At 38.3% G+C, this 14,967-nt stretch overlaps 1 protein-coding gene across 2 annotated transcripts in view; it reads left to right on the forward strand.

The window, feature by feature from the left end:
* LOC139452169 (F-box/WD repeat-containing protein 1A-like) overlaps positions 1 to 14,961 on the forward strand; it is a 28,949-nt gene extending 13,988 nt beyond the window's left edge. Inside the window, exons 4-12 of one of the 2 annotated variants that reach the window (XM_071233523.1) lie at positions 3,144 to 3,237; positions 3,668 to 3,811; positions 5,370 to 5,488; positions 6,849 to 6,954; positions 7,231 to 7,374; positions 7,615 to 7,733; positions 9,479 to 9,589; positions 10,602 to 10,680; positions 11,881 to 14,961. In XM_071233523.1, coding sequence (XP_071089624.1) covers positions 3,144 to 3,237; positions 3,668 to 3,811; positions 5,370 to 5,488; positions 6,849 to 6,954; positions 7,231 to 7,374; positions 7,615 to 7,733; positions 9,479 to 9,589; positions 10,602 to 10,680; positions 11,881 to 12,036 — 1,072 coding nt within the window. In that variant the 3' untranslated portion in view covers positions 12,037 to 14,961. Of the gene's footprint in view, positions 1 to 3,143; positions 3,238 to 3,667; positions 3,812 to 5,369; positions 5,489 to 6,848; positions 6,955 to 7,230; positions 7,375 to 7,614; positions 7,734 to 9,478; positions 9,590 to 10,601; positions 10,681 to 11,875 lie in introns of both variants that reach the window. The other variant, XM_071233522.1, reaches the window with a different exon arrangement.
* The last annotated feature ends 6 nt before the right edge of the window (positions 14,962 to 14,967 follow it).

The raw sequence follows: 14,967 nt of genomic DNA on the forward strand, positions 1-14,967 counted from the left end.
TGTAAAACAAGCATTGAAGTCTCTTCCTCTTTATTGATCATGTTGATAGTGTTATCAGTGAGATCACCTTTACAAGTCGCCTTACAAAAAAGTCACCCCCATCAAAGCCAGAATGTTAATTAAGTACTACATTAGCATGATTAGTACAAAGAATGATAACTCTGTGTATCTTGAAAATCAGATTACAGACCAGTGTTCAAACTTAACATAGCCTGCACATACTAGACAAGTAAAATGCAGAAAGGACCGTGATTCTTAAAATTGCAAAATAATCTTTTGACATACGACTATCTTGAAAATACAAAGTTAAAACCAATCATAATCAATGTTTGATCGTTTGGATTATGATGAGTGATAAAATCCCAACCAGTTGCTTGCAGAATAGAAGAGTCAGTCACATGCTTTTGATGTCTTAGGTAGTGATGAGGTACAAACTAAACAAGTCCTTCACAGTATTCATGGTGTGACACTTCCACATCCATTTCAAGATTGAATGTCACATACCGTATTTACCATTATGTGCATCAGGCACTAAGAACATTGATAGACAGGGGAGCTTATTGCACGATAACTTAAATCAGAGATTGATCAGTAGGGAAGAAACAGTTCAAAAATGGATTTAGCTAAAAAGTTCTGTGCATTTACCATGTTTACATTCCCTTTCTGCGCTGCTGTCTTCTGTACATAATCTGTATACACAAGCAGGGGTCCGGAAAATTTACAATCCCAATCGGACATTTTCATTTATGCCACGCCCCCTTCAAACAGCGTGTTTTAGTACGACTTTTTACACACAAATTACAAGTTGTTACGTATTCATAATATGATGAATTATGAATTGTTTCAATTTAAATTGTTTAAAATTCACCGGACAATTAATAACAAATAATATCATTTTAGATATACATGGAAAACATACGTTTGTTTCTGTTATAATAACGATCTGTCAACGTTGTGAACGGTCTAATTAATATTCATGAGTCTGCTCAAGTGTACGCGTCGTAACATTTGGATCGAGATTATTATCCCATATTTGGTTATCACGTGACCTCACGGGAAAAGTTTTTTTTTTAAAACTAAAGATTATTTAAAAACAAGACAGATAATATAATCCAAAAGCCTAAACTATCGTTGATAGCAATAGTTATTTGAATACTTTTTCATCTGTACGTAATTATTGACCTTAAAAAATTTGATATCGATCGTCACAGAAAGCAAAATGGCGGTCAATCAAGATTCAATATACGAGTAGCTACTGAAAACAATAAAATCTGCAAATCCTCATTGTATGTCAACCAAGTGAAAGTCGTTAGCCACGACTTACAAAATGATCATTCAGACTTTGAGGGTTTGGCAGATCCGCTCGACTGATCTGCATCGGTCGACTGGCTGTCGTCACGCTTTCGCTTCTTGTCTGAGGTTACGTATCGTAGCATTGTGAGGATAATGAGGTACATCGATGATGCAAGGTATTTATGTACAGTTGTAAACACATTTTACTCAAATTAACAAGATGTTCTCAGTAATAAATCCTCGATTAATCAGTGTCAACTCAGTTTATTGCCTATTACAGTGATTGACCGATTGGACTATCATTCTACATGTTCTAGGTACGATGTATTTACAGCAATCAAAACAAACAAAGCTTGTCAGTGTAGATAATCTTCATTGTGTTACAACTGCAGACAGAAATTGCTCAGTCCTAACTATTGATCATGTCCGGTCAAAATTTAAGAATGTCCGGACAATACTTTTTAAAATGTCCGGACAGAAAAAATTTAAATGTCCGGTAAGCAATATTTTAAACCGGACATTTGAGATTCCCAATCGGACATGTCCGGCGCATATGACGGTTTCCGGACCCCTGTACACAAGAAAATAAGGATTTTATAGCAATGTTCGGACTAAGCATGCTTAGTAGGAAGCGCTTGTGATTACTTACAAATTGATCTATAACTTAGTCAGGGAGTGCTTATTGGATACTTAATATGGCAATTACAGTACTAGTGAATGTAAATTGCCTGAGACAAGACATGCAATAGATATCCAGTAGACATCCCTCAAATTCGAATGTCATGCCTATCTCAAACGAAACCATCTGCCCCAAATGTGTCCTTAGACATGTTATTGTTATAGGAGTATTATTAACTTTGTACACTTCGGTCAACCAGTGGCCAAGGAGTAATGATCGGTTTTAGGATTAAAAAAAATAATAGTCTTAGTTCTCAGGCACTGCCCACATCATCATAAAGTTCATTGCACATTTCGTTTTGGTTTCCATGTTAAGTGTTTAAGTACTAAAAATTTTATATATTTTTTTAAAAATGGAAATAAAAACAAAATGTGTGGCAGACTTTATGATGATGCGGGTGGTGCCTGAGAACCAAGACTATTAATTTTCTTTAGCCGTAGCATGATCAGAAATTAATCTGGCCTCGTGAGATGTAACCACAATGTTTTCAAAATCAGTAATTGCTGTGCATGGGTTTAACAAAAAGTAGGATTCTAAAAAAACAAGGATTAGGTAACCAGTTCCAGCTCACCGGACGAGCCGGCTGAACCTCTTCGATGAACGCAATTGTGCTTTTGCTTGTAAGATCTATGGTTTGGGTATGTAAGCTGACAATTCGTCTAATTACATGGTTGATTGAAAATACACACTTTAGCAGGTGTTAGTGAATTTTGAGTTGCATTTCTGTTTGGGAATTCCAGTTTTTGATGGTATGGTATCATGTGACATACAAAATGATGCTTGGTTGTCGTGTGCTATGAAAACTGGCAAGAACAGTGAGAATATGGAATTGAACCAATATGCTGGTTACATATTTTTGTATCTGTATCTAGGATAACACAATATCTCGAATCTGTATCTAGAATAACACAATATCTCGAATCTGTATCTAGAGGTTCTGATATGGAAGCAGTCTACAGTATGTAAACATTTGAGTTTGATAATCAAAAGAATTGTCAGTTTTATGGTCAGAGGTCATGTGAGGCTATAGTTGTTGAAGCTAGTTTCCAGTTGAAACAAATATTCTATGAATTAGACAAAGTTCAATGTTGGTGAGTTTAACACTTCCATTCTTGTGTTCAAATTCAGGTTTTATATGTAACATGTAACTAACATTCATTTTCTTTTCCAGGTGCCAATTCTTGTTTAAACCCAAGCCTGGAGAACCACCAAAAGATCATAAATTTTACAGAAGTCTGTACCCCCAAATTATTCAAGATATTGATGTAAGTATCAACTTGCATACCTATCAACATTGTTCCTGGACAATACATTATTCATATTTTTGTTCTGTTTATGTGTCATAGTCATTTGTCCACCAAGTCTCATGTATTTCAAATATGCTACCCTTTGAAAATTTATCAAATATTATTTTAACATAGTTATAAGGTGATATGTTAGAGGTGGTGGGGTGTTACAGATTTTTGTACCCAAAATTGATGTTGGTAGGTCGTAAAATTATGATTTAAAAATTCCCATTTCAAATATTTCTTTTTAACTAAGTCATAATTCATTGTGTTTTAAAGTTTACAAAATATATTTTCCACAGGTTTAAATTTTGTATTTTAAGTAATTTATTTATATAAACAGCTACGGTAAATGAGTTTTAGCATGTGTTTCCCATTTTAATGCACAATGATATTTTTTCTTCTTCAGAGAATAGAGAGCAACTGGCGTACAGGGCGCCACACATTACAGAGGATTCACTGTCGCAGTGAAACCAGCAAGGGAGTGTACTGTCTCCAATATGATGATAGCAAGATCATCAGTGGGTTGAGAGATAACACTATCAAGGTATATGTACGTGTATTGCTTTATTTTCTCTCAAGTAAGTGCAGTAAAAGAAACCCTTTTCACCATGTAAGCATCGTTACGTTATCCTTTGGGCTTCTGGGTAAAAGTCTATTCATGTCTTAATTTTTCTTTCTCATCAATATTTTCACTTGACAAATTTTCACATTTCCATCCAAAACTTCCACATGTTAAAAGAAGAATTTGTCCCAGTACCCCCAGCTTGAAAGAGCTGACAAGAATGGAAGTCCCAATAGCTACTGAATTTCTCCTTTCCACAGCCAAACCAGGATTGTGTGTATCATATTGGGGGCCTTTTACAACCAGGACCTGTTTTGCTCTAGAAGTGATAAAACTAGTAATAGTATCTCTGTTTTCCAAACTGGAGTTCAGATAATGTCAATATGAGTATATTTTGAAAGATTTAAGAAAGAAATGTTGACCTACATGGTAAATAGTGTCGATATTATATTAAGGAAGATGGTATGGAAAATGTGAAAATGTAGGTGCAAATGTGGTCTGTTTAATCAAGGCTTGACTGTCCACTTGAAAAAAGATCCATGTTTTGAAACCCTAGAAAGCAGTGTTTAAATATGTACTAGCCATTCCCTTGATATGACATTGGCTGCAGCTGTACAGTGTTAGGCTGGACCACCACAGAAGAACAGCTCCAAGCTGTGACTTGGCTGTGTCATCAGTCTGTTGACCTGATCAGTACTCCTGACTCATTAATCAAGACAGTTTTGTTTGTTCCCAAGTAGAATGCATAAGTATCTCCTGTCGTATATCTGTAATAGTGCTCATAACAGCTTGGTAATTGTCATCGCCCTCATCATGCCCTTTAGATTTAAGCGTTAAGACATTATTTGGCTTATAGTGTTTTTAGTTGGTTTCTGAAACCAATCGACAACAGAAACCTGTTCCTTTACTCTTGCACTTTAAGTTTAAACTTTGGAAACATTTTATAATGATATTGTTTAAAAATTGTTATAATCTCGTCAAATGATCCTTTGGCAAAAATAGTAAAGGTTCATTTTAAGAAAAACCTTTAAATTCTTGATCTGTTGTCATATTGTAGATGTTAACTGTAGGGATGTGGCTAGTTAAATGTTCACACAAAGAAAGGCTTCAGAAATATGTTGATACTTGGTGAAGAGGGTTTTCTTATTTCAATTATTATGGTTGTAATTGCTGTTTGGCAAATGGTGCTTCACGTGCAGTTTTGCTTTAGACTCATACAGTACTGGCTTCTGTAAATATAGGCTGTGGGGAATGGATGCAAAATTAAGCATGCTCTTACGTTTATGCATGGCAATTTTTACATGTATGTACATTACAATGAATATATATTAAAATCCTATGAATATATCAATATATTCTCTTTAAAGATAAAAAAAATCTTTTAAACAAATTTAACTTGAAGATCAATGCATCAAGAATAAGAAATTCTTCCATGTAAATGCTAATGGTGTATGGAGATTTATTACTTTGTATATTGTGGGTTCTCCCAGTACTGTAGGGGTTGGCCCATCTCTATGTACTAGTACATGGCTTGACATGTTTGTAGATGTGGGACCGCAACACACTGGAGTGTGTCCAAGTATTGACAGGCCACACAGGATCTGTGCTGTGCCTTCAGTATGACGAGAACATCATCATATCTGGATCCAGCGACTCCACAGTCAGGTCAGTACACGAGACAGGAGATGGGATCTGTCTTGAAACAGCAAGATGAGTTTCCCAAGCAATGCTGGTTAGACAATGTTTCTTTTTCGTGAAGTTACAAGTTGGATTGGTATGGTATGGGGGCGGTCGGGTAGCCTAGTGGTTAATGCGTTCGCTTGTCACGCCAAAGACTCTGGTTCAATTCCCAACATGGGTACAATGTGTGAAGTTCATTTCTGGTCTCTCTCTATCCCTTCCCCAATAATATTTGCTGGAATACTGCTAAAAGCGGCGTTTGTCACTCACTCACACATTGTGTGGTATGATTTGAACAAAACTATTACTCATTTGGGGGCATGGTATTGAGTATATTTATGTTCCCTTCATGCTTATTGGCTGCTATGTCGGACAACTGTCACTTATGTGCTACGTGCAGTCATAATACTTAATTATTTTCTTCCAGAGATTCCTTAGGATTCTACACTAACGCTTAGTAATTTCATACTGACATAATAAATTCATAATCATAGGACTATCAATTGGCATCAGTGCCACCCCTTGTCCCACAAAGGGGATTCCAGGTTAAAATAGGTCGCTAGGATCAGGTCATGCTTGGTAACATACCCCAACATCATGGAATTCTACTCATTATGTCATATTGGGAGGGGGATAGATGGCCCAGTCGTCTTGAGACACCATAATTCGCTGTGCAGAGTTGCGTCCCTTGGCCAAGCCACAACCCTGTGATTGTGGGTTCGCATCCCAGTTGACCCTGATTGTGTTTCTAGGTTTGTCAGGACAAAACATGTTCGTGTATTTCACCAAAGTGGTAAACGTCTAAGACTTGTATCACTTCTGGTTTTCCTCCCACATCAAGCTGACCCACCGTGATATAACTGGAATGCTGTTCAAAGTACTCACCGTATTTCTTGCTCTAGACTCAATAATGCAGGAGTATTTCCATGTTTGACGTTAAAAAAAAATACATACAAACTGTATAAGTTCCATGATGTAGCTAAACTACTGTTCAAAGCAGTATTAGCCCAACTAACTCATTCAACTCTCTGACCCGTGAAGATTCCGGGGTAGAATAGGTCTTCAGCAACCCATACTTGCTGTAAAAGGCAACTATGCTTGTCGTAAAAGGCGACTAACGGGATCGGGTGGTCAGGCTCGCTGACTTGGTTGATACATGTCATCGATCCCAATTGCGTGGATTGATGCTCATGATGTCAATCACTGGATTGTCTGGTTCAGACTCGATCATTTTAAAGACCGCCGTCATATAGCTGGAATATTGCTGAGTGTGGCGTTAAACAACAAACATTCAACTCTCTTTGAATACTCCCATCAAGTTGTTGATATCCGTCTCCTGTTACAGAGTGTGGGATGTGAAGACCGGGGAGATGCTGAACACACTGATCCACCACTGTGAGGCTGTCTTGCATCTCAGGTTCAATGATGGCATCATGGTCACCTGCTCAAAGGTCAGTCTCTTGGATGCAGTTGCATTGTTTAGGATGAATATTTATTGTTCAAAAAGTAACATGAGTGTCAAGGGTCCTTGTCATAGAATAAGTGTTAGAGGTCCCTCGTCATAGAGTTGGTGTTAGAGGTCCCTCGTCATAGAGTTGGTGTTAGACACTTGTTGCCCTTGAAACAAATACATGTGCAGAATATGGTGTTTTGTTGTGGGACAACTTGTTCTGTGTTGTGAGTGTTGGGATGAATGCCTCTAATCTGAATTAATTCCCTCCAACCAGGACCGCTCGATAGCTGTGTGGGATATGCAGTCCCCCACTGAAATCAACTTGAGGCGGGTGCTTGTGGGTCACCGAGCTGCTGTCAATGTGGTTGACTTCGATGAGAAATACATTGTCTCGGCATCTGGAGACAGGACAATCAAGGTTTGTGTACATCAGATCTTAAACATCAAGTGTTGGTGACTAATAACTTAATATTGTCATATGCATTTGTTAGCTCACTTCATTAGGTCACTTGTTGGCTCACCAAGACCAAACTCGGAATATATCATGTGAGCAACAGTGCCTATTTTCGATGTTATTATTTTGCAGCAAAGCTGAAAAAATACACATGTATGATTCTGGACATTCTGTATCAAGTTGAAAATACTATTTGTGCTTCAGGTGTGGAACACTTCTACTTGTGAGTTTGTGCGGACACTAAATGGTCACAAGAGAGGTATTGCCTGTCTTCAATACAGGGACAGACTAGTTGTTAGTGGCAGCTCAGACAACACCATACGGTGAGTACGCACAGTTGCTGCTAATGCAGTGTTAGGGTTTGAAATTAGCCATGAAAGGTCCTTGTGACGACTGACAACCCTAATGTTGGATGATAGAAATTGAGGGGGTCCCTACATTCAGATCTACGGGAGTGAACCTCAAGGACACGAGGACCCACCTTAATATCAATCGCTTGTAATGTAAGCTGTACAAAGATGGTGGTTAAAATGTTCGCTTGCCGAACCAAGGATCCGGGTTTGATTCTCTATAAAGGTCATGTGTGAAGACAATATTAATGGTGTTCCCGCCATGATGTTGCTGAAATGTTGCTGAAATATTGCTGAAAGCTGTGTAATACCTCCTCACTTGCTGGTGTCCACCAGCCATGATGTGGCTGGATAATTGCTAAAAATGACAAAACCCTATTCACTCCCTCAAGCAGGCATGAGACACCTTTAAAGTTTGACCATCATCATATCAGCCTTGAAGAAGCCTGTATTTTGTTATGGGGTCATATTTAATATATGTTTGGTCCTTGACAATTGCCGTAAGCACAGGCATATAAGTAGTCTAGATTGTCTGCACTGATCTTCACCACAAGCCAACAGTTGCCCTGCACCATGTTCTCTGACTTAATCAGCATCACTCCACTTATCATGCAGCAGGACTGTGCTGGCAACTGATAATTCTGGCAGTTTTTATTGTTGGGTAATTGATGTCCTTGAAGTTAATGCTGTATCCTTGAAGTAAGTTTAAAGTCCTTGAATGACTTAAGCCCTAGTTTGTAGGCCTGCTTGTTGTATGTTTTTTGTATGTTATGTTAGACAGGATTAAATAATAGTAATACCTGGCCTTTCATCCCGGTAGTTAATGTTATTTGTAGCAGGTAAATCTTTTGCTGACGTGTAGGAGCTTCTGTTTTGGTTGCCAAGAATAACTAAAATGAAGAGCAAGTAGTGATGAAGTGTGATATGGTCGTTCATGTTCCCAACTGTTCATTGTATCCATCTAAGTGAACAGACTGACTATACATGGTTTGAGGAAAGAAGGACTTGTGACAGACCTGTGAAGATCCGGGGTAGACTAGGTCTTCAGCAACCAATGCTTGCCGTAAAAAGCGACTATATTTGTTGTAAGAGGTGACAAACGGAATCTGGTGGTCAGGCTCGCTGACTTGGTTGATGCATGTCATCGTATCCCAATTGCGTGAATCTATGCTCATGATGTCAATCGCTGGTCCTTGTGACATGTCTTTATAGATTACAAGTTTTGTTTGATAGGCATTACTTAGAAGTTGACGGATGACAAGATAGACACAATTTTATGGATAACAACTTCTTTAATACTGTAAAAGGCGACGTTTCGGTATAGATCCTTATACCGTTGTCAAGCATAATCCCTTTGTTGTCACACCTACCTATGTTATCCCACTCATGTATGCCCTTGTTGTTGCTGTTAATCCTCTATTGTTATCATCCACTTGCTATATATATATTCTACACTATGTCCCTCATTCAGTCTTGCTTGACAACGGTATAAGGATCTATACCGAAACGTCGCCTTTTACAGTATTAAAGAAGTTGTTATCCATAAAATTGTGTCTATCTTGATTACAAGTTTTACCATGAGGTTGATGGCCAGTCTACAGCAGATCACCTGTGCCAACTAATGAAAGTGAACATCAATTTCTTACCGCTACTTTATGTTGTGAATAAAAGTGTCTTTCTGACACGTGTACCCCTACTCATTGCCTTGTGTACTTCAGGTTATGGGACATAGAATATGGCGCCTGTCTCCGGGTGTTGGAGGGCCACGAGGAGCTGGTCAGGTGCATCCGCTTTGATGGCAAGAGGATTGTCAGTGGAGCTTACGATGGGTGAGTATGAATATACATACTTGGCAGTGTGATACTAGATTTGTTCAAAAAGTCATTCAACCTGTAGCCTTAAGGTTAAAGTACTTGCTCGTCATGCCAAGTTTTGTTTTTTCTCTAAAATGTGAATCAAATTTTGGTCATTTGACTTCGAAGACTATTGAAGTCTACTGCTAAAACTATTTTAATTTGTCAACATTATGAGAGAGCTATTAGCACCACTCTTTCAAACCTTTGAATATATACTGAACAAAAGTGGTTTGGGATTATGAAATTTTGGGGGATATTTTTTTGTAGTGACCACTGAGCACATAATTTCATTTGCAATATTCCCAAAAGTATTCATGATCCCTTACTTTTTTTATCAGTATACAGAGCTCCAGATAAGCTTTTGGTGTTGTGGGGATTTTACCTATGCATTTTAAAATCATTGGGTATCAGTAATTGGATTTTATTTTACTGCGTATTTCTGCATTTCTGATGCGTATTTTACGCAGATACGCAGCTTATCTGGAGCTCCGAGTATATATAAAAGATTATAACATCTACACACAATATGCAATAGTTGACATACTATGTCTTACCTTGTTCTTTTTGACATTTTCATAAGCATCTCAAACCTAATTGATAAGCAGGTACTTTTATTATTAATGTCAAAGATAGTATAGATAAGACTCAATGTATTTGTCTAGCTATGAACATGATAATAGGCTGGATCTTTGAAGGGTTTTTTGAATGTTTTGTTTGTTGTTTGTCACACTCCGCTATATTCAAGCTATGTGTCCGCGGCATATATTACTTAGCATGTGTCGGACAAACCAGTTACTGATATTTGTGAGCAACAATCCACACCATCAGGGAATGATAACGGTAAATTATCAGATGCCAAGCCTGACCACCCAATACATTAGGTTTCCTCTTATGACCAGCATGGGTTCTGGTGACGTATTTTAACCCGGAATCCTGACAGTGGCTTTGTTGGGTTATGTGAATTGAACCTATGATTCTATTGCAGCAAAATCAAAGTGTGGGACCTGCAAGCTGCACTGGATCCCCGCTCACCAGCAGGCACTCTCTGTCTCAGAACTTTAGTGGTGAGTTACTATGATGAATTCACCAACACAGACGTTTGTATGTGCCATTATTGGTCAACAATGAGTCTGCTGTTGATGTAAATTCTTAATCAAAATCTGATAAGGCTACTGAATCAATAGATAAATCATAATTTCTAAGACATGATGAGATGGGTATCATGATGCATGAAGTGTCAGTCAATCAGGTGCAGATGAACCCAGGGAGGTTGGTTCGTTTTTGTTTACGCAATCAGCAATATTCCAGCTGTCACGCAAACAAACAAGTGCCTGAAAGATTAAGCAGTGTCCCATCAGGGTAATATGACGCACGATAGCCTAAGTCACAGAACCTGACCATCCATTTCTATATGTACACTTACAACCAACAATAGGGGCTTGGAACCTCACTATCCAGTCCCCATAGGGTCAGGGAGTAGATGTCTGTATGTCAGGGATGGTTGTATGTCAGGGATTAAGATGTGTATCACAAATATGTTGCTTCAGAGCAACGCAATTGCTATGGATACTGTCATGATTAGTGTAGTATTATATATAGCTCCACAGCTCTACAATGCTGTCAGTAGTTGTGACTGCAAGAACGATCAACTGACAGATGCAAGTGTGGCAACCATACTAGTTGATGATGGAAATACAGGTAACATAAATCAATGACCACATACTACCTGGTAATTGGAATGGTAACCTGGTAATGTACATGAAGGCCCACCCTACATTAGATGATGATTTGCCAGGTACTGTAGATGGAGGTCCACCAACCATCAGGTGATGATTTGCCTGGTAAGGTAGATGAAGGCCCACCCACCATCAGGTGATTAGTTGCCTTGTACTGTAGATGAAGGCCCACCCAGTCAGGTGATGTTGAGTAGTCTGGGAGAGTACATGATGGCCCACCCACCATCAGGTGATGATTTGCCTGGTAATGTAGATGAAGGCCCACCCACTGTCAGGTGATGTTGGGTGGTGTAGCAATGTTACAGTGTTACATCAGTTGAGTGTCTTCTTTTCATTAAAGTAAATGAATATCCTCATTTAACATGAACGTTTTACTTTGAAATTTTATCACAAGACACTGATATCAAAGTTATTATACTCATCTTATAATTTAACAACAATTTGTCATTTTGTCTTTCACCATATTATTGTACCCCCAAAGAACAATTTCACAGGTATGATATCTTGTAATTTATGTGTTTTTTGCAGGAACATTCAGGACGTGTATTCCGGCTCCAGTTTGATGAATTCCAGATAGTGAGCAGTTCTCATGATGATACCATTCTCATCTGGGACTTTCTTAACGTGCCCTTGCCAGAAGGTGGTAAATCGCCTCAGAGAACCTACACCTACGTATCCAAATGATGCATGCTTCTTTCAGGCTCATAATGCTGACTTACTAAGACTAAATCAATCCTGTCAAACAAACGCTTTGCCATCGGAACCTGATGTAATGGAGGCTGGTGACTAGACACAAAACAGTTGTGTCAGCAGCAGCATCAGCATCATAACCTCGTGCCCAGCACAGCTTCTGGCACAAGGATACCTGCCAAATCTCAGATCTGATGGTATAGAGTGGGTAGAGAAAGGCATGGAAGACAATGGACCATGATAATGACAGACAGACGGACAGCAATGATACGGAATTCCTTCCAAGCGGACGTCTTTCAGCCATTATTTGTATTTGTGTGTCCCGGGCAGCTGTTGACAATGTTGTCCAAAAAACATATGAGCAAAAAAAAAGAAAAATGACCCAAAAAAAATTGATAAGATGTTTCTACATAAACTTGAATTATGTGCTCCATCGCTGCTCACTGCTGACTGAGTGGAATGGAGAGAATGGTAGAAGATGAATTCTGTGATTTTTTTCTGTGTGTGGACGTATGGATGGATGCTCTCTTCTCAGTGTTTCTCATCTCATCTGAGTATCTGTAGTTCGTGAATGGAGCTGGACCGTTTCTTAATTTGTCAAGCTTTCGTAGACAAAGTGGTATTGGGCATCTATGCTTTGCCATGCCTTGTGATGGGGCCCACTTTGCAACTGTTGAAGTTTCTTTTTTTTTCGTAGGGTGTTTTAATGAGAAGTTGCTTTGCAGGGCAAGTGCTATAAAGAGCCTGTTTCATATTTTTAATGTTGAATTTGTTCTAGGTGAAAGAGTGTCAGTTATTCATGCATGAACAGCTTTACTGAGTAAAAAAAATAAAGTCGTGGTCTCATATATGATCTTTTGTACACACAAGTTGCCTTTTAGTTTTGTGTACATTACTGGTTGTCATGGTTACCTTTAATCTGTTCATTTGTAGATCATTTCCCAGTTCATTATTTAAAGCCATGGGAATCATATAATGATTCCTGTTGTATTCATAGACTTTCTCTTACTCCTTCATACTCTTGCTGCGTATGAAGTTTTATTCCAATAAACCTTTGTAATACATACAGACCATGGCCGATGAATTAACCTGTACTATCGTAATAGTGTGTATATGTCTCCTGACTATAAGTTATTGAGTGAATTTATTGTGCTGTAGAGATAATTTCATCTGTTTGAACCTTGCCAAAGTTCGATGATGTCATCAGTAGGAGGGTTCATCAATCATTTCAACCATTCTCGGTTCATAATCCAGCCTCACAACTGATGTTGTCTGGAACAGTTTCCTTCAAATCCAAAGGAGAAATAATATTGTACATACTAAGAATTGTATATAGTGAGCTGGTTTCAAGTGCTGTAATTCCAGGTTGTCAGACTGGCAAGGTTTAAGTGTTGGATGCCTCTGAGACTTACATTCTCAATGCTGTTACCCCTTCAAGCTCATTAAGATAATATCCTTTATGTCGATATGATAGATACCTCTCTGCATGAAGATCTGAGGTCTCCTCCATAGGGGAACCCTGAGTGACCTTTGACTGCCCAAACTAAAGGAAGGCTGTGTGAGTTCTTTAGCCAATCAGATGTCAGCTTAGCAAAACAATTTGGATTTCTTAACTTTCTTGATTTGAAAATGCTGAATTTATCAAAAGAAAAACCCGCATGGAACACAAGTGAGATTTCTGTTGTACTCAAGTTTGGATGTAGGTGGAAGGGCATTCAGGGTGAATAAAATGTACATGGGGATTTTGCTGGAGGCAAGTGACATTAGGACATTTTTCACCTGCGCTTGTGGGGTTCACCAACATGTCAATGTCAAAGACCTGCATCACTTCAGGGATTATCCCACATTAAGCTGAAACTCCGTGATATAACTGGAATACTGTTCAAAGCGGTGTTAAGCTCAACTAACTCAGGACTTATAAGTTTTAATTCATTACCTAATTTAGGACAGTTTGGATGACGGTCAGTGTCAAAGAAAATGAACTGAATCCCTATAATCTAATGGCGTGGAATAATCAGAACAGGTAGATTGACTTGTTTTCAAGATGCAGTAATCAAATATGCTGGTTTGAATTTTTTCGCTCATGCCTGCAAATAGTTTCGATGCTGATTAGGGAGTTCTGAGGTAACCCCTGGAGATGTCCGATCTTCATGCAGGGATATCACACCCAGTAAAACATCCTAGTTTATTGCCCCTCAGTCTGACGTTCCAAATATTTGCCGATAATCATGACCACAAAATTGACACCGTAATGTACAACCGTTTCTCTACATATCAGTCAATGAAATGGGACAACCTAGGATTTATCTTGTGTTTGAGATTATGTCTTTGTATCAATTACAGTTTGTGCATTAATCTGTTTTTAACCAAATTCTTTTATTTAGGCATTTCTGTAACTTACAGTGGTTTGGATACAGTGATTCTTCTCAGCAATAAGGATATAAATCAAAAGTACTTGAACGCTTTGACAGACAGTCTTCAAGTAGAGTTTGCTTTATCAGAATGTTCATAGAATCACGCACAATTTCCTGCCCTAATTGTACAACTGCCATATAGATACAATTTGCACAGCAATTTCACCAAATCGTTATGATCTACTTAAACCTGTAGCTGCAGAATGTTTTTAGAATAGTCGTTTGCTTCAAGCGTGGATGAATGAAGTCCAAGATTGTAAGTGGTAAAAGAAGCAATTTTTAAAGGTTAATTTCCCAAAATGAAATCTGACCACGCATCTGTAAGTTATTCTTTAATGTGGTCATTATTTATTGTTGTGTGTCCAACTACCTGAAGATGTGACTAACATTCTACTCATCTCCCATTTGTTACATTGCAACACTGAATGTATGGAACTGTGATTTCTTAAAAAGTCGCTTGTTTCATGTAGATATCATTTGCAGTATTAAAACCAGGGGAAAAAAATGGTTG

This window comes from Haliotis cracherodii, unplaced genomic scaffold (assembly GCF_022045235.1).
Source record: "Haliotis cracherodii isolate W230 unplaced genomic scaffold, xgHalCrac1.p SCAF_9, whole genome shotgun sequence".
NCBI lineage: Eukaryota > Metazoa > Mollusca > Gastropoda > Lepetellida > Haliotidae > Haliotis > Haliotis cracherodii.